This window comes from Trematomus bernacchii, unplaced genomic scaffold (assembly GCF_902827165.1).
Source record: "Trematomus bernacchii unplaced genomic scaffold, fTreBer1.1, whole genome shotgun sequence".
In the NCBI taxonomy this organism is placed as follows: domain Eukaryota; kingdom Metazoa; phylum Chordata; class Actinopteri; order Perciformes; family Nototheniidae; genus Trematomus; species Trematomus bernacchii.
The window spans coordinates 4,421,623-4,444,701 of NW_022987641.1; the positions used below are offsets into that span (position 1 = coordinate 4,421,623).

The following is a 23,079-nucleotide window of genomic DNA, read 5'->3' on the forward strand; positions in this document are numbered from 1 at the left end:
TGGTAGGCCACCTTCGGACCGAGTCAGCTTCCCCCACTGTTTCCAGACGCTGGTTGCTGTTTTCAGCTGTATATTTACCGTACAGACATTAGAGTGGTATCAATCTTCTAATATGCACAGAAAGAGAGGGAGTAAGCATTTTCCCCAACATGTCAAACTTTTTCTGTAATAGTTTTTTTATTTTCTGGAATTTCTCATTCTGAAATAGCTTAGTCAGCATTTTCCCATGTATTTTACACTTTACTCAGGGTGCAGCCCTTTTTAGCTCAGAAAGCTCAAAATCCAGTTGGACAGGCTGAGCTTTAGTTTAGACACCTACATAAAGCAAAAAGTACTTCCAGCCCAGACAATACCAGTTGAAATCCAAACCTTCAGATAAGTCTTAATTAAATAACAAGCTTGCATAACTGGATAACATGGCTTTGTTACTGAGCTAAGATCCCCCAGACCTATGAGGAGTGGATCATACTGATCATGATACGACATGCTACAAACACACAAAATAATTCCACACTCCTGGAAACATGAAATATGATCCAACTAAACATTCCCACAAGGACTGCCTTGTTTAGCAGTCTATCGGGCCTCTTTACTGTATAACAGTTAACGCCCAGCAGAAAACCTTTGCCTCTTTGCTTAGAGTTAACAAATCGATTCTTCCCACCAAAAGTCTGGGAGGAACAGGACTTATTCTAGTAGTTGTTCAAATGTCAGCCTGCCCACGCTGGGAAAAAAGGAGGTTCACAGTGCTGCTGCGGCCAGAAGCTACGCTGATCTTAGGCCACAGCTTCCCAGGACCGAGGCCTCCTCCCTGGGGAACTGAAGATAAAGTTCCGGTCATTTCTCCCTGCATCCTCAGCACTCTCCATCCCATTGATACGACCTACATGCACAAAAGGATATGCATGTAAGACATCACAGTACGCCATAGACGCAGACGTAGGGTGCAAACAAACAAGGATATTCACCAATTGTAAACTTTTAAAGCCATGCTAACAATGTAAATGGATGTATTGCCATTAATTCCTTGCATACTCTGAATCCTATACAGCTTAACAATTGTTTGATGCATTTTAATTTTACAGAATAAAATATAATGACTTTGGTGATTCTCTAACTTCTCATTTTCTGAAAAAGGCCACTTAGGAGGTTGTGAATGCTGAATCAGCATGCCAACACGCCAAACATTATACCAGATAAACATCAAGATGTTAGCACTGTCATTGTTGTTAGCATGCTGATATTAGCATTCAGCTCAAAGCATCAGGCTTTCAGAGATGCCAGCACGACTGCAGACTGGGCCTTGTTTTAAACAGGGATGCATACAGCTTAGCATACTGTTGTTTCATTCTCATGGAAATCGAGGGGTGAGCCGGGTGCTTTCCTGACAACCTCAGATGTCTTTGTTTCCGAAACTTATGTAATCATTGATAACAGGAAGTAGTGAGGCATATGTTTTGGCCATGGACAGAGCTCAAGCCCTTGGTCAGGATTCCCAATGTCACTGAGGAAATGAAAGTCCAGGGAGGCTCTCTTTATGGTTAGCCCATGAAGACATAAATACTCACTGAGAGAAGCAAGTCGCACAATCCGACTGCAGAAAAACTGATGACTGGACAAAGAAGGAATTGCACAAGGTAAAGGTCTCGCAGAATGATCTTCAAGAGCTGCACAAAGCCAGTGAGACTTACATTGCAGCATTGGATTCATCCTCGTGACCTGGTAAAAAAGCAAACATTCTTGAGGAATGTGTGAAATGTGCAGCGTGGGAGGAGAAGTTTGACACATGTGGCTGGTTGCAAGTCATGAAAACTTGCCAGGGCTTTCAAGGTGCGGCTCCTCTCTCCTGCCTTTACAGTCCCGGCTGTCAGAATTGATATGTGTTCTCAGATGTGAAGGGGGCTGTAAATGTTTGCATTCTTTGGGGTTTCCTTGTTAATACAAGTACCGTGACGGTGGATATAAATCCCACAATATTTAGTTAACGTTAGCCAGTGAGATAAGCTTGACTGAAGCTAATTTGTCCACTTTTACGTTAATAAATAATCATTTTTGATCGTCCATCATCTGAGTTATTGAATTTATTCAACCACATAAAAAAGGAAGTAACTAAATCCAACTATAAATGAGGAAGAAAGTCAAACACTTCATAGTCCCACTAAAAGAACCTAGTTTAACATCAGCCAACTATCAGCCTCTGCGGCCTTAGCAATTCATGTCATCTGGTAAAACTGCCCAGAATTAGCAAATGTAAATGTATTTATTTACAAACAATATTAATCAAGGACATATTTGGTCTGTTATATGTATTTCCTTTGCCCTTTAGGTTACGGTGTAGTATCAAAATGTTTTAGCGGCATTATGAAAAGTCATTGACAAAAATTAATGCCCTAAAAGTCAAATAATCCAGGTTTACAATTTAACTATAGTATATGTTTCAGAGGGAATCTACAAAACTTCAAATGCTTCTTCGTAACGCTACTGTCGTGAAGTAACTTGTCAGTAAGCAGGTATTTCTGGGATGACCGTGAGTTGACGATCAGCAGTAAACTTGACAAGTTTAAGCTGAAAATTGCTGAGAGAGAAAGAATGAGGCAGGAGATGTTAAGGCAGACAGAAAATGAAGTGAACCAACGGGCCGGTGAGGAGCTACAGTAGCAGCTGAGGGTTGTGGACTACTGCGGTTCAACAGAGAGGAACAACGAAGGTATCAAAGGCAGACAACAGCTGGGTCTGCTTCCCCTGGAGAGCAGTGTTTGATGGATGGGGAATATGATATAGACTTTTCAATTTTGCAGCCCTCACAGCCTACATGACATTTGATATTTCACCGCTCATGTCCTTGCCGGAATAATCATCCTGAATTGTCACACAGAAGCGTTCAAAAATAAAAGAAACAAGAGGACACGTGTCATTCTTGTCCAAGTTGTGAAATGTGCTTCTTTCTCAGACCACAGATAAGGAACTCAAGAATATGACATTCGACTGGTTAGAGAGAGTATATGCACAAGAGGGACAAAAGTGATAACGCATTCCCTTATGCTATAGTCATTTCCTCCTCTGGCAAAGTTCCTGCCTTGACAGCTAGCTCACCAGCTGAGAGGCAGAGAGGATGTAGCCTACAGGGAAATGTGCAACATAAGCATTCAAATATGAAAGATATGGGACATCCAGCTTTGATCAGCTCTTTAAGTACATTCTATAAAGCCCTCTGTCCACTTTGAAATAACTTTCTGTCCTTAGATGACTTGCGGAAGTGAAAAGGCTAATTCTCATTAGCATAATAAATGGTTTCACACCAACAAAACCAGAGTTAGCACACTCTTGTTGGTCATAGTTCGTCATTTATTCATTTTTTATGTTGTTACAGTTGCATTCATACATATTTTGAACAATATATACATTTATTATGTGTAATAGATTGCTACAGGAATGAGTCCCAAAACACTTATATGAGTTAGCATTTTCTGTGGCTCCCTCTCAAAGTAGCATTGTTTGCAACTTCAATTGTATCAGTCAACATCAATATTGTAGCGACCCTGCATATGGTGCTGGGTGTGTCACTCAAGCGTCCCCCGTCTCTCTGCCAATCACAGAGCTGCACAGTAATGTTAGTCGGTGTGCGGGCCTGTGGTTGGGGGAGCAGAGGGGGGAGGGCTGGGGAGTCGTGACGTTGACCCTGTTTGTGTCTGGGAGTGAGGGAGTAGAGCTCAGAGTGATGATGAACCTGCAACCTGTAACCTGTGACCGTGTGCGAACACAGGAGCTATTAAACACCAATAACTTGAAGCCTGTTTCCGACTCCCTATGTCGAACGTTACATTGGTGTCAGAAGTGACTTTTTCGAACGAAGGACGTCTATCCTCCTGACGGGAGCTCGTAACTGCGTCACGGAGTTAGCCGGTGAGCTAGCGGAGATGGATGAGTTCGGCAGGATGGGAGTGAAGCAAGAAAATAGTGACGGAGAGGAGGATGGAGCATGCGGGTGGTCGAAGGACATGTGTAGGGAGTTCAAGAGTGCATGGGAGGCGATAGAGCGCCCGAGAGAGTCGGCGGTGAGGATGGCTAGAGACGCGGGGATGACGCCTTCCTCAGCGGCGTTTCGCGCCATTGACATTCCCCTCCAAAATGGCGGTGCCCAGCAACCAGTAGCAGCCACCGCATCCGTGAAAACACCCAAATACTCGGGTAGGTCAGACTGGGAGGCTTTCCGAGCCCAATTTGAACTGCTAGCACAGGCCGGGGGGTGGTCAATAGAGACTAAAGCGCTACAGTTAGCTTTGTGCCTCTCAGACGAGGCTCTTTCATGCCTGCTACTACTTAGCCCTGAGGACCGACACAGCTATGAAGCGTTAGCGGGGGCTTTGCAGAGGCGGTTTGGACAGTGTTTCCCGCCAGAGCTGCTCCGGAATGAAGTAAATAACCGCTGTAGGAAGTCTGGGGAGACGCTGTGGGCGTTGGCTAACGACGTGGAAAGCCTGGCGCGGCGGGCGTATGCACACATGCCACCCGGAGTGCAGAGTGAGCTGGCACGGGATCAATTCATCAGGGCCCTCCTCCCTGCGGACTTGAGGGTCGAGGTACAGCTGCAGCATCCACAGTCCTTGCAGGCGGCATTGGAGATGGCTGTGGAGAGAGAGAATGTGTGGAGTGTAGCTGCTAGGAGCAGCGAAGGGCCGGGACCACCAGTGGTGAGGAGCTGCAGAGAGGAGGAGAAGCCTGCATGGGTTGCTGAAATGACTGAACTGATAAGGGCTGTGTCTCTGCAGCCAACACGCAGGCCAAGTATCAGGGTCTGCTGGGGGTGTGGTCAGCCAGGACATTTGGCCAGAGACTGCCCCAACGCACACCGGGCCCAGGCCCAAAAACCCCCCAACCAAACCTCAGCCTTATTGCCACCAACACAGACATCCGAGGAAGGAGCCCGACAGCGCAGCCGGGGGAGCCAGGCTCTACTCCTTCCTGAAGATGACAGCACAGGCTTGGAGCCTGTCGCGGTGGGCCGTGCTGGTGGTGGGGATTCCTGTTATGTCTCAGTCACTGTGGAAGGGGTGCCCTGGACTGCACTGGTGGACACATGCTCAACAGTAACCCTGGTGAGAGCAGATGTGTTGCCCAGTGGGACTCAATTAGAACCAACAGCGGTGCGTCTACGCACAGTCACGGGAGAGCTGGCACCTATGAAAGGAAAAGGCATGCTGACTGTGTCGGTGGGGGGAGTTAAAGTGCATCATCCGGTGTGGATAGCAGATGTACAGGATCCGTGTATTCTGGGCATGGACTTTTTGAAGGCGTCTGATTGCCACCTGGATCTTCAAGCAGGCACAGTGAGTTTCCACGGGGGGCCAGTGATCACTATGGCCCGTATCCACACCCCTGCTGAACCTGCTGGGAGACCCTCTACACACCCTGTGAGTACCCTAAAAACTGAACCTGGAAACCGCCGCCCTTGTGCCGCCGACTACTGTGAGAGGAGAGAGACCTGTGAAAAGGAGCTGCTGGAGGAGGACACCGTCTGTGCTGCAGCTCAACAAGTTGAAGAGGTCAGTTGCCGGGAGCTCCAGACAGTGGACGTGGCAGAGTGGAAGCAACAGCAAGAGCTGGACGCAGACCTACAGCCTGTACTGCAGTGGGTCGAGGCGCAGCAGCGGCCACCGAGGGAGGAAGTGGCAGTGTTCTCCGAAGCAACCAAGGGGCTGTGGTCTCAGTTTGAGGCTCTGCGTCTATGTCAGGGCGTACTACAGCGTGCGTGGAAGGAGCCAGCAACGGGGGAGAAGAGATGGCAGGTGGTGGTCCCGAAGGGTCTGCAAGAGGCTGTACTCAAGGCCATGCATGGAATGGCAGGTTCTGAGCACTTTGGCGTCTATATGACTCTCCACCGCCTTCGCCAGGGCTGCTACTGGGAGCAGTGCCGGAGGGATGTCGGAGACTTCTGTCGCCGCTGTGACCCTTGTATGGCTCGTAAGGGTCCCCCTGGTCGTTTCCATGCTCCGATGCTACAGTTTCCCATTGTCTACAGGTTTAGGCTGCCTACCAAGGGGGGACAAGATGTGCTCCACAGACACACGTTGGCCCCGTACAGAGGAGTCACTTCTCCACATGCCCAAGGGACACCGGGGTCCACAGCCTCCTCCTCGACACCCCCACCCAGGTCCCCCGGCAAGCGGGGCAGCGCCCCCCCCCCATCAGTGACTGAGTTCCCCCCCACTTTCTTCCCCTTTTCCCCGCCTGGACCAGAACCGGCTCCCCCTGACCCCAGCCCCCCTGCCGAGAAGGCAGACACGACCCCTGAGTCGGTTCAGAGACTTTGTGTGGTAGTTAAAGTTTATAGTGAGACCCCTCGGTTCCTGTAGAGGGCAAGAATGCGCCCTGGTCTCACTGGAAGGGATGGTAGTCCACCCAGACCTTCCTAGTTCCAAAAAAAAAAAAAAGTGTTTTAGTTGTCCCTCGTGGGCGAGGAACTTTGTAGTAGGGAGGTAGTGTAGCGACCCTGCATAGGGTGCTGGGTGTGTCACTCAAGCGTCCCCCGTCTCTCTGCCAATCACAGAGCTGCACAGTAATGCTGGTCGGTGTGCGGGCCTGTGGTTGGGGGAGCAGAGGGGGGAGGGCTGGGGAGTCGTGACGTTGACCCTGTTTGTGTCTGGGAGTGAGGGAGTAGAGCTCACAGTGATGATGAACCTGCAACCTGTAACATGTAACCTGTGACCGTGTGCGAACACAGGAGCTATTAAACACCAAGAACTTGAAGCCTATTTCCGACTCCCTATGTCGAACGTTACAATATGATGACCAGCACCAAACACCTGACGGACATAGTTAGCAGATAGCTGGTGAACATGGTGGATCATTTAGCAACTAAACAGCACCATATTTCCTCAGTACTTGTTCGAGACAGTGAACACTGAATATTGGCCGTAAACGTTACTCAATGAGTGTTGCTGCTGGATTTGTAAAAATAGCTAACACTGCAACAGCTTTGAGTTGCTACCCTGCCCCAAGTGGTCAGAAAAACAAATGCTGCACCAAGATATCATGCTTTAACTGCTGTTTTACTGTGGCATAAAACCTTGTGGGGCTTTAAAGAGCTTTGCAACAAATTGAAAGTGGGTCTCGACTTTTGTTGCGTGCATCACCAATTTAGTGTCTCACCTTTTCTGGCTACAAGATACTTAAAAAAAATATATATTGTAGTTCTTTTGTCATGGTAACCACAGGATGAGAGATTTCAGTGCACATCTTCACAGCTCAGCACATAACCTTCAGAGCACGATGAGGAAAAGCATTCAAAGACTTATTTCAGAGACGTTTTTTGCTCAGTCAGTCGTTTTTGCCCACAGACGCTGAGTTGCATCTTGGCCCTGACAGGAACTCCGATGTTCTCTACATCTACAAGCCCAACGTGACCTTCTGTTCACGACTGACATTCTTTTATCTGTCACTGATGAAGGGAGACAACAATGGGTAACAGACAGGCAGACGGGCACGTGCAAACACGCTGAGCACTGCACCCTCTTTTGACACAACAGGAACGCATGTTTTCCCACACAAGCCCATACACTCAACATGTTCACACAACTGTTCTGTCAGATGATAACAGATGAGGCTTATATGATCATCCATCAATGTAATCAGAAGATCAGCACACCTATGTTTTTGTGTAAAACCACCACGTCGCAGGAAACATGGTGGCATGACTTAGCAGCCTCTATAAAAGGTAAAGACTGTGTTTTATTAGAACAGAGGTATCCAGCATCCCTGCTAGGCCCATATGCCGTGTGCGAGACTGGCCACAGGGTAAAAGCAGGACTCATTCGCAGATCCACTGCAACCAATTAGGTTTTACTCACTACGCCACATCAAAAAGCTGCTTAAAAATATAATGGGTTTGCATGTTATTGTCCTGCTGATGGGATTTATGTCTATAAGACACACATCTGAACCTGCAGAGGTTTCATCTTTTTCCCAGATGTTTCATCCGTTGGCCATTATTCACATGTGCAAGGAATTTCAGAATAATGCCTTGTGGAGATTGACATCATCTATCATCAGGAATACATCCGCATTCTGAAGCATGAGAATTTCTTCAAAACTGAGAAATCACACACTGATCTCAATAACACAAACAATGACTGGCTCCTCTGCAGCCCAGAGGTGCAGTTCAGTCTCACTTTAATGGAACTTTGTGTGGGCTGGGAGCTCATTGACTCTCACAAAACGTTCACATATAACGCTTTTGCAATGTCATATCTTGGAGAATAGGCACAGTTATCCAGACGACTACAGCAGTGGATTGTACGGCAGATCAAACAGGCTGGCCTGGGGCGCATTATATCAGATTTAATTTTGAGTTGAGGCCCTTCATTCATTTCTGACATTTACATTTGGATCGCTGCACCCCTCTTTGAGGCCTCTTGGCTCCCGGTCTGCACTGAGGCCCCACCAGCCACTCTGGAAAAACCCGGTGCATCTGACTTGCATTGCCTGGCTCCACTTGTGTGTTCTGTTTGGCCCGTGCCGCTGGAGGAGGAGAGCGGGCCAATTACCAGCTGCCGCTCTGAGACCAACATGATGTCATCCTCCCGCTCCGCCATAACAGGCTGCAGATGAGAGGGGCTGGGCCTCTCAGCAGCCTTATTCGCTTAACTAAAAGCAGGAAAGCATCCAAAAGAAGAAAATGGTATTACATTTCCCTCAAAATTAACATTTTTCTTCATCTTAACTCATTTATCCATTAAAATTGTGCATAATGCATCCTAGACTGAAGATAGCAAAGATAATAGCATAGTGATTGTCTAATGAGCACCTTGTTTGAATAACACTGATAGCAGCCGATGAGAAAACTGTCGTCTTGTATTTTAAAGCATTATGCATTTCAGTGTGATGTGACTTTAAAGAGGCATAACCCTCCATGCGTTATCAGCACGCCCCAAAATCACCTGCGTGATGTAGTCGGTTGCTTTTTCTGTTTGAAGGGGCACTTCCTTATTCTTTGGAAAGCTGCAGTTAGCCAACTGTGTCCTCACATATCAAAGGAAAGAGTTTAACAAGAACGTGTAGTTACGCTTAGATACAGCCTCATTCTCGCTCAAAACACACGCTCACAAAACTCAGGAGACTACTTAAGTGCTATCCCAGAAGGCCTTGCATTTCCTAGGAAGTCCAGAAGCCACATCAGAGAATCCGAAGGGGCCTGTGGGCTGCAACAGATCTCCTCTCATTTCCCCACATACTTCATCTCCAACGCCCCACAACCACACACTATGTATGGAGATGATATAAAGCCAGAGCAGATAGCAGCCCACAGCTCAGAATATAAACCAATGGCAGCTTGAAGTGTTTAGGTGTGCTCGCCCGTGATTTTATCTTCATGAGAACAATAATCAAACAAAACCTTTTTGAGAGGAAGGGTTTATCAACAAGTGTCCGCATGCATTCATGTGTAGAGATAGACACAGTTTAAAACAAAAGCTGCAAGTTATGTGTGAAATGTGGACATTGCAGTATTACTAATGCTATTCATACTGACAATGCTCAGGAAGTATGTTCTGCACATTGTTGTAATCTGTGGTTACCACATCGTAAGTAAAATGGAAACAACTGAGGTAAGATTTTCTGTGCACACATTCAGAAAGAACAGTTTTATTTCAATAGAGACTATAGCCATGCTTACGAGCATGCTGTACTAAAGCATAGGGCTGCTGACCAAACATCAGCATGCTAACTATGCTAATATGCTGATGTTGAGCAGGTATAATATACAATATTCAACATCTTATTTTAGCGTGTTAGCATTCTAAAAGTCGCAAATAGCTCTAAAAACAATGTACAGATAAGATTGATGGGAACTTCCTTAGTTTTTGCAGGTATCAAGTTATAATGAAATCACATTTTTGACCTGATGATGACGCTAGATGAAAAGGGCTCAACAAAATTATAACAATGTATCTTGAGGGCGACATGCATGACTGCACCAAATATCATTGCAATCCAATTAGGAGTCATCCTCTGGGGACCACAAATGTCTTATACAAAATCAAGCAAATCCATCAAATAGTTGTTGAGATGTATCAGTCTTATTGCTTGAGATGTATCTGTCCTAATATTAAATATATCAATAAATAATTACCTGTATTCTTTGATTTTTGGTTCCCACTCAAATATGAAGGGGTCTGTCCTTAGAGAATGTCAGCTGTCTTCTAAAAGGACCTAACCCTGACTGATCTCACTGCCCTCCTCTCCCCCACAGCTCAAGATGCGTTATTAAGAATATATTTTGCTATTTGTTGTGGGAAAATGAAAGGGCTTTGACAGAAAATTCCTCTCTAAATCTTCACAAGCTGGGGATAGGATTCAGGGGAGGGAGGGTGAAGCGAGGTCAGGCACTTAACCTCAGCATGAGGTGGTAAAGGAATGGACTTCATACCTTCACAAATGAAAAGGCTAGTAGTGTAGCTAGTAGTAGGTCATAATTTATGATTAATGAAAGGTTAAGAAGCGGTCATTTATCTGACCCTGTAATCGCAACGTGGGTTCAACACGGGAGTCAAAACGAGACATCTCAAAGGAGTGATTAAATATTTTAAAAAGGTCAGTAAATGATGGCAGTGATCTGAACATTTATAACCTTTGCTTTGAGGGTCAACAAGCCCAAAAAGTTGGTAACCCTTGCTTTGATGCATTCCACCTCTTTACTGTCGCTGTCAAATGTATTCAAATATTGCCAGAAAGGATACAACAAAGGAAAGAAAAGACCATGGTCCGGGTAAAAATATGCAAATTACACTCAAGTACTTAATTTAAAATAAGTCCACACAGATTTTTGGTTATAAACGGGAGACGAACAGTGGTCTCCTTGGTTAAAGCCCCATGTTTGGCCCAACGACCCATCAACACATCCACCCCAACCTCTTGATTGTCATTTAAAAAATGTTATTCAAAATGATTTCTACTAAAAATGGGAATTTGTTCTATAATAACGTACCGCCACAACGTAATGCGGTGTTAAGATGTCGTATCCATTTCACGTCTTTCTTTGAGATCAGCTTGAGAATGGATAACTTAACTGGCTGTGAAATGCATGAGGGATGTATTGCAGTTATCCTATCATCCTCATTCATGACTCTTCTCTGTAAGAAGACCTCTACCTTGTCAATGTATCTTTGGGTCTGCGCTGAAGAGACTGTGTAAGCATATGCCCCGCTTCGCATTCCTCTGCCATCCAACCTCTGTCCAGCCTGGACTTTCCCACAGAACCCTAAACCCTGTGAATGAGAGTAGGCCTTTGTTTCAGGCATTTTTCATCCTGATCCCAGCAACTTCCCCATGGTGGAATGCAACAGGAATGCCAGAGCCAGCTACCTGGCATTAGAGAGTCTTTGTGCGGAAATAGGAGAAGCTGAAGGAGAGAGCAGGTCAAAGAGGTTTGACAATGGATAGCTCACTTCTCAAGGTGCCCAGCCCACATTACAGAGCGAGTGAACAGCACAACCCGGGTCAAGTCTCCTGAACATGGCAAGGTGCACCAAGGAGAAAATAATAAATGGCATTGTTTGTAACCGGGCCAGTTTCGCTATGAGATCTCCTCCTGTCCGTTTTTTTCTCCTAGTGTACAAATCATTAACTGGAGCGCTGATGTAGCAACTGATTGGCATGCATGCACAAGCACAGCTGAAATGTGTGTCAGCAGCAGTTAACAGGTTGTTATGAGCTTATCACTAGCTGAGAGCTGGAACGGTGAGGCAGCGGTTCGCCTCAAGGTGCAATTCCATTCATTCTTGGTTGGGGAGAGACCAGAGGAGGAGTATTTTTAATTTGTGGGATGCCATGCGAGAAGAGGATTTATTATGATAATATCTGGTGAGGTTTCACATGTCACAACAAGAGGTATTTTAAGTGACATTCAATTGATGCATCACATGCATAAGCAAAAATGCAGCCTGGTCTTCTAAAATTAGGTTCCCATACATTGAAACTCAAGATTCAAAATTGAAAGGTTTTATTGTCATATGCACAAAGCTACAGTGTAGAAATGGCAATGAAATTCTTCTGACCTGAGCTCCAATATAATAAAATACCAAAATACAAAATAAAAAGTAGTGCAAAAAGTAATGTAAACAGAATATGATATGTACAAGAACCGAATATGAAATTAAATAATGTAAATTAAGACAAAATTAAATACAGAAACGGCATTGTTGATTACGATAGAAACCTTTGTGCAGGATAATGTTGGTTTTTGACATGTCACAACGTTTCCAATCAAGGTAAGCGGAGGTACCATATGGAAGAGGTTGAAGCGTGAAAAGATTACCCAAACAAACTCAGGAGCCGAACCTCCTGTGGTATCCAGTGGAGGGACTAACACTGTGGAGGTGCACAAACATGGTGGCGTACATGTCAGAGCAGGAGCTTTGTGTGACAGACAGTTACCTGGGCCCCGTCAGCAAAGCCATTTCCCCTGAAACCTGAGCAGCCCGGCTTCTGAGACGGCGGCTGATCTTCTCTGGATCCTGAGTCTGATGATAAGGAGCTGAGATAAGGTGCTAACTGAAGGGCAACGACAGGGCTATGGAGACAAGGGTGGGGCATCAGGTCATATATCCCTGCATGTCATGACCACAATTATCAGGGGGCCTCCTTCCACCTCCTGTGAGAACCAACATCTGTAACATGCCGTCTTGTATGGAGGTATACTTCATGATAAACCTGGAAAAATTGACTGAATATGTATTATTAGCCACTAGTCTTTTGAGTTAACCAACATCAGAGACATTGGGTACAAACCAAACCGGACTACATTTCATCCATGCTGTTTTATTTATGTTCCCCTATAGCAGTTTGACTGTTCGACATCCCTTCTTCCTAGAAAACTCAGCAGATGTTATATTTATTGCTCTCAGACTGCCAAGATTCTCTGGGAGGACAACTGAACATGTGAAGAGAGGAAAACTCTGTGTTGACCAGACTCCCGTTCTCCTGACAGAGAGGACATTTTATGAACTCACTGGGGTACGATAAGGCTTCGTTCCTCGATACGACAACTCATACTACAAATTCCAGTGAAATCAGCACAGTATAGCCACATACCAATGCCAAGGGAAGCCATTTTTAAATTAGAGGTGAGTGTCACAGTTCACAAATCAATGAGGACAAACATTCCAACATGGCTATAATTTGGAATGTTGTTAAAGGATTTTCTTTTGATGAAGAAATATGTGGATACATGTTCAAGGCCTATGCTCCTTTATCTGATTTACCACTTTTTTTTTTAATGAAATGAAATATCTAAGTCATGCAAAAGACATTTGCCTTCAGTTCTTGTTTTCTATTTACAAAAGCAGACTTCACCATGGTCACAGGCCTGGACTTTGAACACGGAAAGAGCAAAAGAGAATAATTTCCTACATTTGAAAGCTTATTATGTAACTACAGGATCGCTGTGTGAGCTTGCCTCCCCTGAAGCATCCAGAACGTTGCTGTTGGAAAGATCATACCGGATTAAAGCAGACAAGAGGTGTTCAGAAAGGGTCTGGGTTTGGACACATGGAGGAAACATCTTACAGTCAGCATTTATGCAGTATGCAAATAAAACAGGCAAAAACAGCCACCATTCACAAACTCCGTCCTGAGAAGAAAAAGGGAACTGCGTGGAGACGTGCATGAATGACTTCCTTTTTGAGGCTTTAAAAATAAAACCAGAAGATGACAACGGTAAACTATGACTATGAACGAAACAAACAGCCTTGACTCTTCCCTTATTGCCTAAATGCAGTAACCTGTTTAATCTTATCCTCATACTACCAGCGCAGAATCACAAGTTGAAAATAATTTGATAGTCGCTGTTGGTAAAAGTTTAAACAACTACAAACTCTTTACAGTTTGGAAGTTATAAATGCAGTTTGAATGATTGAAAGCCATTTTGTCACCATTAAGATATCAATGTCAAGCTGAAGGTGGTTGATTTAGACATTTGACCTAAAGAAACTTTTATTTTTTAAGGAAAGTGAGGATATTAGGTTTATGTATTCCTGATAAACCTTGAATATTACCATATTTTAAGAAATATAACACCATGTTGCTCTGTGAGGCTGTACTTAGACACTGTGGGGCTTCGAGCTCAACGCTAATGCTAACATATTCACAATCTTAGCTAACTGGCTAACATAATTAGGCCTAGATATAACAAAGTAGAGCTGAAGTTTAGGTATCAAAACAGTCCAAATTCACTTTGCCTTTGTATGACTAAACAGCATGAGGGCTTTTCGAGTGACATGAAATTAGATTATTGATGATTGTTATCAAATAAACAGTCATTCTTGCTGGCTACATAAAAACTCAGACACAGGCATTTATCTGAGTCTGTAAAATCCTCCACCCACAAAAAAGGGAAACTTTAAGAGTGGTTCTCAAATTCCATTTTCTCCTCAATGCATCACAGTGGTGTCCTCACCTAGTAACTAGTAAACACACATCAACAATGATGAAAAAGCATTAATGAACCTCAATATGTTCTCCAAAAGAAAACAGTTTAAGTGTTGCCACACTGCAATGCCTGAGGGGAATCATTATGGCCTACGATTCTATCTGCCTCCGTTTATTGATTTATCAAGTCAATCACTATCACTGCTGGCAAGATGTTTTGCCAAAGAAATACAACATAAGGTGTCCTTGGCTAACACCTGATCAAGATAAAGAGCGAAAGCTAAATTGCAGAGATTATGATCTGCTATAAAGTGTCTGAGTAACCGCATCCAGGGGCCAGAGCTCAACCTCAAACAATGAAGACAAAGACCTCAGGCATGTGACACGTGCATGGAAAGAAACAAAGATGTCCAGACGTTAACTCAGACTTCATCCTGGGCCGTGCTGCCTGTGTCATGCTGTCGTATTGTTAGCTTGATTTTGTGGTCAATGTCAGGGTGGTGCCCGACAGGTGTTCGTCTAACACCTACGTGACACATGGTATATACGTTATGAATTATTAATTAAAACCCTACAAAGAGAAGAATCACTTTTATTGTGTTGTTGTCGCTTTGTTTCTTCTAGAATTACTTTTCAAAATCAGTCTGGACAATAGAGGTGCATAAACCAAATGTGCCTTTAATACTAAGACCGAATCTAAAAGGGTGGTGTTTAATAACTAATCCACATTATATAGAGACACATATTGTACTTTTTACTCCACTAGATGTGCATATTCAGATAGTTGGCAGATTTATATAATCCAGTACATGTATTCTATAGTTGAAATCAAAGTTTTTTAATGACATACACTTCCACCAGTACCTATAACATCACTATGCTGCTAACACATTAGCAATGACAATCCCACATAGGTGAACTCAGTTGAAAGTACACAAGTATTATCAGCAAAATGCACAAAAAGCAGACTCAACATGCACAATGGCTCCTTCCTTATATTATCATAATGTGTTATCTACCTGGCAATATGTCTGCCATATGATGCTAAGCAGGAAATCTTTCATTGGATACATGTTCTGCAATCTAAACAACAGTAGGATCACCAAAAAAAATACATTGATTATATCAGCTTTTATTAAATGATCTGAGCCTGTCGTCTAGATAATTGAAATGCTTTTGATTGTAAATACATCCACATCGCAATACTTCTCAATATGTGTCAACAAGTATTCCATTGTCAGCTTCCCATTTAAGCAAAGTCAGATAAAACAATCTTTATGTGACACTGACTCAATCAAGACACATAATTTAAACCTCTAGCCCTGGTCTTTTAAGATGCCCCCTATATAGAAAGCGGCGCCACACAGCAGCGAGATGACTAAGCATGAGGCCTGCTGCCTGTGGCACTGTGCAGACATGTTCCATTCTGTCAAAGCTCCACAGCACATAGGCACCATTTCACACGGTCCCCCGACTCTTGGCGAAGCGAGTGGGAACTTTAGAGGCTCTGCTGAAAGCCTATACCGAGCATTTTAGCACTGATGTAATTGCAGTTTTAACCCTTTTTTTAACTGCAAGACACATTCAGAACAGGCATTATTAAATTGCATTAAAGTGCATTCATTTTGAGCCCAGGTAGTGATAGAAGTGCTGATGTTGATGCATCAATAAGATAATTTAATTGAGTCATCAAATCAGCTTTTGTATAAGAAGTTATAGACCCTACAAGTAGTGAGAAAATGAAATTTCAAAATGAGATTCTGAAGGAGATTTAATATTGTTGTTTTTGGCAGTCCAAACGAGAAAAAGAAATGACTTCACTGTGCTTAATGGGTGACTCATATATCATACAGCAGTGTCAGGAAAATTAACACTGACTCCAATAGCAGGTATTTCCCCCATAACAGTGAATATCTAAGCTAAGCATTTTTTCAAACCAACCCTCCCCATATCATAGAGTGTGTTTACAGTGTGTGTGGTCTCGGGATGGAAAACCCCATCAATGTGTTGAGTCTTCAACTCCACCTGCTGGTGTTCAGCACAAATTACTGTCAGAAATGTATTATCTCAGAATAAACCTGTTGAGATATTGATGACAAAGAACATATGATTACAGGTAACCCTTATCCAAGAAAACCATAAAAGCTTTTTTACCAACTTCTTTAAATACAAAGACTCCTTTGACGAAGTACAGTCTAACTTAGCAAGAAACATCATTAAATATTAATCAATTTACCATTTATAATAACATCTAAAAAGTCCCATAAATTAAATAAAGCAAATTAGCATATATATTCTATATATTTCCTATAGTATCCATTTTGATCCAAAATTGCACCATGAACCCAGGTCAAATTCATCCACGTCAATCCACTCAGCCGGAGAGTTGTGGTTGTTGTACCTCTTCTTTTGAACCTCTTCTGTACATTAACATGTAGGCTGTGCCTCTGTGAAAATAACAGCATTAAACATTTGAACACAGAAATGTAGAAATCAAAGTTATGCTCCTACAAGTTAGGGAAGTAAAGGGATAAAATGACCAAATTACAGTACACTTAAAGAGAATTAGAAGTAAAAATATAACTACAGTGTTGGACAAAAAGCTTTTGAAGACAAGACAATATGACAGACAAGACAGATTTCCTCTGTTTGTGGGTTCAAAAGTCTGAAAGCCCCCATCGCAATAAACAAGACCCCCTTTAGTGTTTGATTTTCACCGAGGAACAGACAATAAGGCTTTGTCTTAAGATCAAAAGCGATTTCCGCAAGTAGGAAGATAAAAGCTGCATGATGGAAGTGGGATTCAAGCAAGGCTTTAAATGTTATTTATAAAAATCCTTAACTCTGAAAACAACTGGAGGTTGGTTTAAGCAAGCTTAAATGGGGGTCACATGTTGTTTTGTTGCCATGCCATTTTTGCCATTGTTTGCTGTAATCTAAATGTTTTGAAGGTGAGAGACCATTTTTTAGACGAGGCTGAACACAGGGGACCGGAGTTATTATTAAAAAATGTATTAATAGCTCTTTTGATCAAGCTAAGAAATTAATTTCAGAGCACGCCTTTCTGGCCAAATGTAACCATAAGGGGTATCACCCCCCAATTGTTGTGACCAAATAGCAGTATGCAGTTGTAAAACAACAGGTGATCTAGAACAGAGCCCTGAGGCACTTCTTGGCAATGTTAAAGTGGACCTATCTGCTATATTTGAATAATATAGTGTAGGACCATACCTATATAAGGCATATTTATACTTTTTTTTGTTCAAAATACCAAACAGATCATGCATTTTAACCATGCCTCATTTCACTCAATTTGCACTTTTCTAGCTCTGTTTTAGCAAGGGCAGATTATGTGAGAACAGCACCACCTACAGGCCTGGCATATGTACTACAGCGTCTCCAGCGCTTTCGAACGGCAATGGCCGTGGCTGTCTCCTCCTGATTGGTGGAGTTGGCCCAATAGCCGTAGCGCAACCGTCCTGACGTCAGGACAGTGTTCAAATCTGGATCAGTTTTTATCAGATAGAGATTTGGGTATGGAGGAAAATAGAGAGGGTTGTGTTTTCTGACACTTGGTGAGTTCCCTGGAACACCGGGGACACATATTCATGTATAAAAGACGTACAAAAGTGCATTTTGCATGATAGGTCCCCTTTAAGTTATGTCTTTATTCTTAGCTACAATTACCCATTATTGTAGCTAAAAAATAAAGACATAAAGATAGAGCCAGGATAGCTGTTTAATGACATGCTATGCTTATTAGTTTCAGCCTCACGTTAAGCAAATATACTGTATATAATAGTGGTATCACTCTATTGCCAAGGAAGCAATTCCCAAAATGTTAAATTATTCCCTGACTCCCTAACCCCTAATGCAATATCAAAGGTTATCAAACCTGAAAAACGTATATTGAGGAGGTTACCTGCTGTGATTTCCCCCATAGGATCTCTGCACTTCTTCCCAGGAGGCCTATGTGTTTGAATACAAAACAAATGAATGCATAAAACTGAATTATAGTGATACAAAATGCCCTTTTCAATTTCATTTTCATTTTTTTACGTAAGGTATCATGATCATTGTGCTAAACATCTCAGGGCTTTGAAACAAGGGTATACAGGGGAGCTTTTGTGTCTAATGAATTTTTTTTAACAAAGGGTCCTTCAACAAGTGCAAGCTGAAATAAGTTGCATGATTCAAGTGAGACAGATTTTGTCAGATTGAACGTACCTGATGTACGTAGCTGTCATCTGCATAGTACCAGCGCTGGCTCCCCCTGTGGCGCATGTAGGCAGTATAGTGCCCAAACGATGCATATCCAGAGTGCACTACCACTGCATGCAGTGTGTACTTGCAGTCATTCTGGAAAAATGTGTACATTTATAAAAGACAAAAGATACAATGTGCAGACTGTATTACTATTATTATTGAAATACCTGGTTAAAGTCTGAGGAGAACGCTTCCTTAACAGTCTCAGAAACGTCAATGGTTTCAGGAAAGGTAATCCTGCAGTCAAGTTTTTGGGTGTAACCATTGCTATTCCGAAACCTTTTCAGGTGAACGCTCAAGATACGAGGCAGGGAAAGTAGTTTAACACCCTGAGGAAGAAAAAACAAGTTTCACAGTTTTGTCTTGTAATTACTGGGAAGCATTTAAACCAAGTCTCACCTTTTTAGATGGAGTCTTCTTCTCACATTTTGCACAAAAGCAGCAATTTATGCCCCTTAGCTCCTGATGCTCAAAGAAGGAGGTCATGCAGCCTTCCTGAAAAGGTTTGTTTAATGAATACTTGTGAATTATGAAGTCCGACTTCACAAAAGTTAACAGCAATTGATTGACAATGAAACAGCATTAAGGAAAGTATAAATTTGCTTTCTTTAAATGTAAGGCCTTTTTTTCTAAGACATTTTATTAGCAGCTGCTCCTAAAGCCTCCCTAAAAGCTTAACATAAAGACTGGGAACAACCAGGAAAAAAGTGTGTGATCTTTGCAGGACTAAGTAAAACCATCATGTGTTGTTTTTTTTACTTCTATTTTTGTATGGATTTAACAACCAAACCAGTTTTTTTCATTATTTAGCTTTAGAGGAAGTTTGATTGCACAGTGCCAAGCTAGTTGTCTCCTTTAGTTTCCAGTCTTCATGCTAAGATAAGCGATGTTCCCATCTAGCTGTCGGCAAAACAGCCTATAACTATATTTTCCAAAATGTTGAAGTATTCATCCAAGTCCAAAGAAAAGACAAAGTTCACCAGAGAGTCGTGATCTTCCTTGACATGCAGTGGCAGGCTGAGCAGGTAGGTGTTCAGGGTCTGGACGGAGGAACAATCTAAACACTGCACGCATGTCTCCACAGATATCTTGTACAAATTCTGGATTTCAAGAGCCTGGCAGAAAAAACAAATACAAACACAATATAATAAATGACGCACTTACAGTTGGAAAGATAAGGAATATTCATAATTAAAGACCAACCAGATGTTTGTCGTCCATCTGGTGTTGCAGGAGGTTCAGGATGGAGAGGAACACCTCATCAGCATCATGCTGCGTACCAACTGCAAAACATGTTAAAAGTTACTAAATAAACCGATTCAATAATCATCTGATAAAGTAGTATCCTTACGTCGAATACGGTTTAAGTCCAGAGAGTGGAGAAAGGCATGATGAGGAGCAGGACGAGAGGTGTCGCTCTTCATGGCGGAGAGAACTCTCTTCAGCTGCAGGGGGATGTTACGACTCTCCTCTCTCACAGCAGCTCCCTCCCACCTGGTGCAATTTATAAATCCTCATTAATCCTACTTTTGATTACCTGAGAGAAGCAGCCTTGGATCTTAATTGACACCTTGTTGATTGTTAAATCCACCGTCGGCCAATACATCTGTGTGTGTGCCTGCATGTGTCTATGTATGTCTGTCTGCAGTTTATCGTGCATACTACTGCGCCGATCAGCCTAATATTTATTGGGCACATTCATCACTGTATGCTCAAGGACCACCCGGTGATTTACAACTTTGAGAAACACATTTTGTTTTATACCGTTATAATATTGACTCCTTACTCCTCTTAAGCAGCCAGTAGAGGCCGCAAGTGATCAACGACTGCTCCAGGCAATTGGTTTGATTAAAGACAAGCTTTACCTAGTCCATTAAAGGCCCTATTTGTGCCTTTGTTGTTGCTCAAAAACTGACATCCATTTTTTAAACAAAGCATCTGCGGATTAACTCCATATGTCAGGGGTGTCCAAACTACGGCCCAGGGACCAAATGCGGCCCGCTGACCATTTTGAATCGGCCCTCAACAAATTAAAAAAGTATAATGGAATACGGCCCACAAATTAAACTTCTTGAATATATCTGTACATATATATTACACAGTAGTATTCATGTGTTAGGCCCAATTTCTAATAAATTAAGTCAATTAAAGTTGAAAATATGTTTTAACAAATCTAAGTTGATAGGAAAAAAGCCCAATAGCTTATTTAAATAACAAGATTGAAATATACCCTTCCTCTTTCCTCTTATGATAAGCAATCTGAGGGTTCTGTTTTAAGGAATGAGCTGCTAAAAAAATAAATGAAACCCTATGGAGAGCTGTGATGTAGGCTGTTTTTTTTCTTAAAGCATATTCAGTTATCAAGCATAATTGACCTACATTTGATTGATTTTGCTAAATTTTAACTTAACTTATGAGGCAATAAACCTCACCTCGAGTGAGTGGCCCAGCCCTTCGAATGTTGTTCTATATGTGGCCCTCGGTGAAAAGAGTTTGGCCACCCCTGTCTTCTTAATTCAGGACCATACAACATTATTTTCTTACTTGTCGAGTATTTCTCCCAGTTCCCAGGTAGCGGAGAAGGTCTGCAGGAGTGTGTTCACACAGCAGGACAGCTGGTGGTTAATGAGGCCTCTCATTCCTGTGACAGACCATCGGAAATGTCAAAAATAATCCTGTTGCTGAAAAGTTTAACCAAACACATTTTCCAGGGCCCACCGAGGGGCCCACCGAGGGGCCCATGCCAGCGGGCATTCACAGGTGTGAAAATAATATAAAAACATAAAGGTTATGCTTGATGCTCAAAGTAAATATAGAACTCCAGCACCCACCTCACTTAGATATTGTATTAAAAATAAACAAGTCAATCCTTTTATAGAAGACAGTGTGACATTTTTAGTTTATTGATTTAAGGCCCTATTTATAGAAGATTTTACAGGTTTCTTTTTTTAAGTTGATTTTACAGATCCAAGGGCAGTTTTTTTGTTTTCTGTCATTGCTGCACACATGAGGGATTTATTGGTTGTGAAGAGGAACAAAATACAGTAGACTATGATATTTATTTAAGCGATTTTGAGAAAGTTGCTCATTATTTTGCCATTGAAACTTATTATTTCGAGAAGACATTTTTCCTTTCGTTGGTGGCCAGACCGTGGGACATTGTACGAAAAGTCAGCACACTCAGCATAGTGCGCGCAACATGATTGCAGCGTCCAGGCAGCTCCCGTTCGAGCATATATACCATGAGCTGCACATAGCGCCAACGATCCATCACAGTGTCCACACACACACACACACACACACACACACACACACACACACACACACACACACACACACACACACACACACACACACACACACACACACACACACACACACACACACACACACACACACACACACACACACACAGTATTGTATTATTGTATGAGAGAGGTTCCAGGTTGAATTGAGGCGAATATTTGTAATGTTCAGAGGTTGTGTTTAATATTCATGAGAATATTTGTCATTGTTCAAATGATAATAAAGAAACATATAAAGCATATTTGTCCACTCATATGTTGATAAGAGTATTCAAAACTTGAAAAATATCCCTCTAAGGTACTTTTAGAACAGATAAAAAATGTGCGATTAATTTGCGATTAATCGCGATTAACTATGGACAATCATGCGATTAATCGCGATTAAATATTTTAATCGACTGACAGCCCTAATTGTATTACATTGAAAGGTGGTATGTTTTTTAATCTTCCACCTTAATTACATACTGTGGAGGAGCACATCGATTGCACCTATGCAAGTATATAATGCATTCAATTCAATTCAAAGGTTTTAATGTCACATAAGCTCCTCCAACAATGCAATATAATAAAATATAAAAAAAAAAAATTGTGCAAGAACTCTATATATACGTAAATAGAATATGATACAACATACAAGAACAGAATGTAAAATTAAATGTTGTACAGTATGAAATTAAATACTGTCTATTACAGTAGACAACAGATGAGTGCTTATGGAGGCATGTTGCAGGGCTAATGTATTGTATTGTTTGGTAACATTTAAATCATATGTACAAATATCATCAGCAGACAGCTTGGCTGTGTTCTACTTACCAAAGTAGCTGTCCCTTCTAGAGAGAAATGAAAGAAACCGGCAGATGCTATGAGACATCAGCACAGACTCAGTGTCGGATAACTACCGGAAGTTCTGGAGACAAAACCCACGTCTCCGGGGTGCAGAGACACGTTTACTTGAGAGAAAAGTTATAAAACCTTCCGTGTTTCTTTCAGAATGATCTGTTCCTCTCCTTTCAGAGTAAACATCACCGTCTGACAGCTTAAGGTTCAATTTCGTTTTTACACTTCTGGGTTCGTCATTTTTCTGGAA

The 23,079-nt window shown here is 42.5% G+C and overlaps 1 protein-coding gene across 1 annotated transcript; it reads right to left on the reverse strand.

Moving 5' to 3' along the window:
- Positions 1 to 15,238: 15,238 nt before the first annotated feature.
- On the reverse strand, positions 15,239 to 23,057 carry usp18 (ubiquitin specific peptidase 18). The gene is made up of 10 exons (XM_034133311.1): positions 22,806 to 23,057; positions 21,232 to 21,328; positions 20,039 to 20,181; positions 19,891 to 19,970; positions 19,668 to 19,802; positions 19,087 to 19,182; positions 18,855 to 19,016; positions 18,649 to 18,780; positions 18,344 to 18,390; positions 15,239 to 16,868 (listed from the first exon to the last, which is right to left on the reverse strand). The coding sequence occupies exons 1-10, from the start codon at positions 22,861 to 22,863 to the stop codon at positions 16,796 to 16,798; spliced, it is 1,023 nt and encodes a 340-aa protein (XP_033989202.1). The 5' UTR covers positions 22,864 to 23,057; the 3' UTR covers positions 15,239 to 16,795.
- Positions 23,058 to 23,079: the final 22 nt, after the last annotated feature.

Bases quoted from the DNA above. Each gene is read 5' to 3' on its own strand.
- usp18 (XM_034133311.1), bottom strand. From the start codon at position 22,863: ATGTCTCATAGCATCTGCCGGTTTCTTTCATTTCTCTCTAGAAGGGAC. The intron at 20,182-21,231 runs GTAAGAAAATAA...AAATTGCACCAG, and splicing joins CTGGGAGAAATACTCGACAA to GTGGGAGGGAGCTGCTGTGA. The intron at 19,971-20,038 runs GTAAGGATACTA...CATGTTTTGCAG, and splicing joins GGACTTAAACCGTATTCGAC to TTGGTACGCAGCATGATGCT.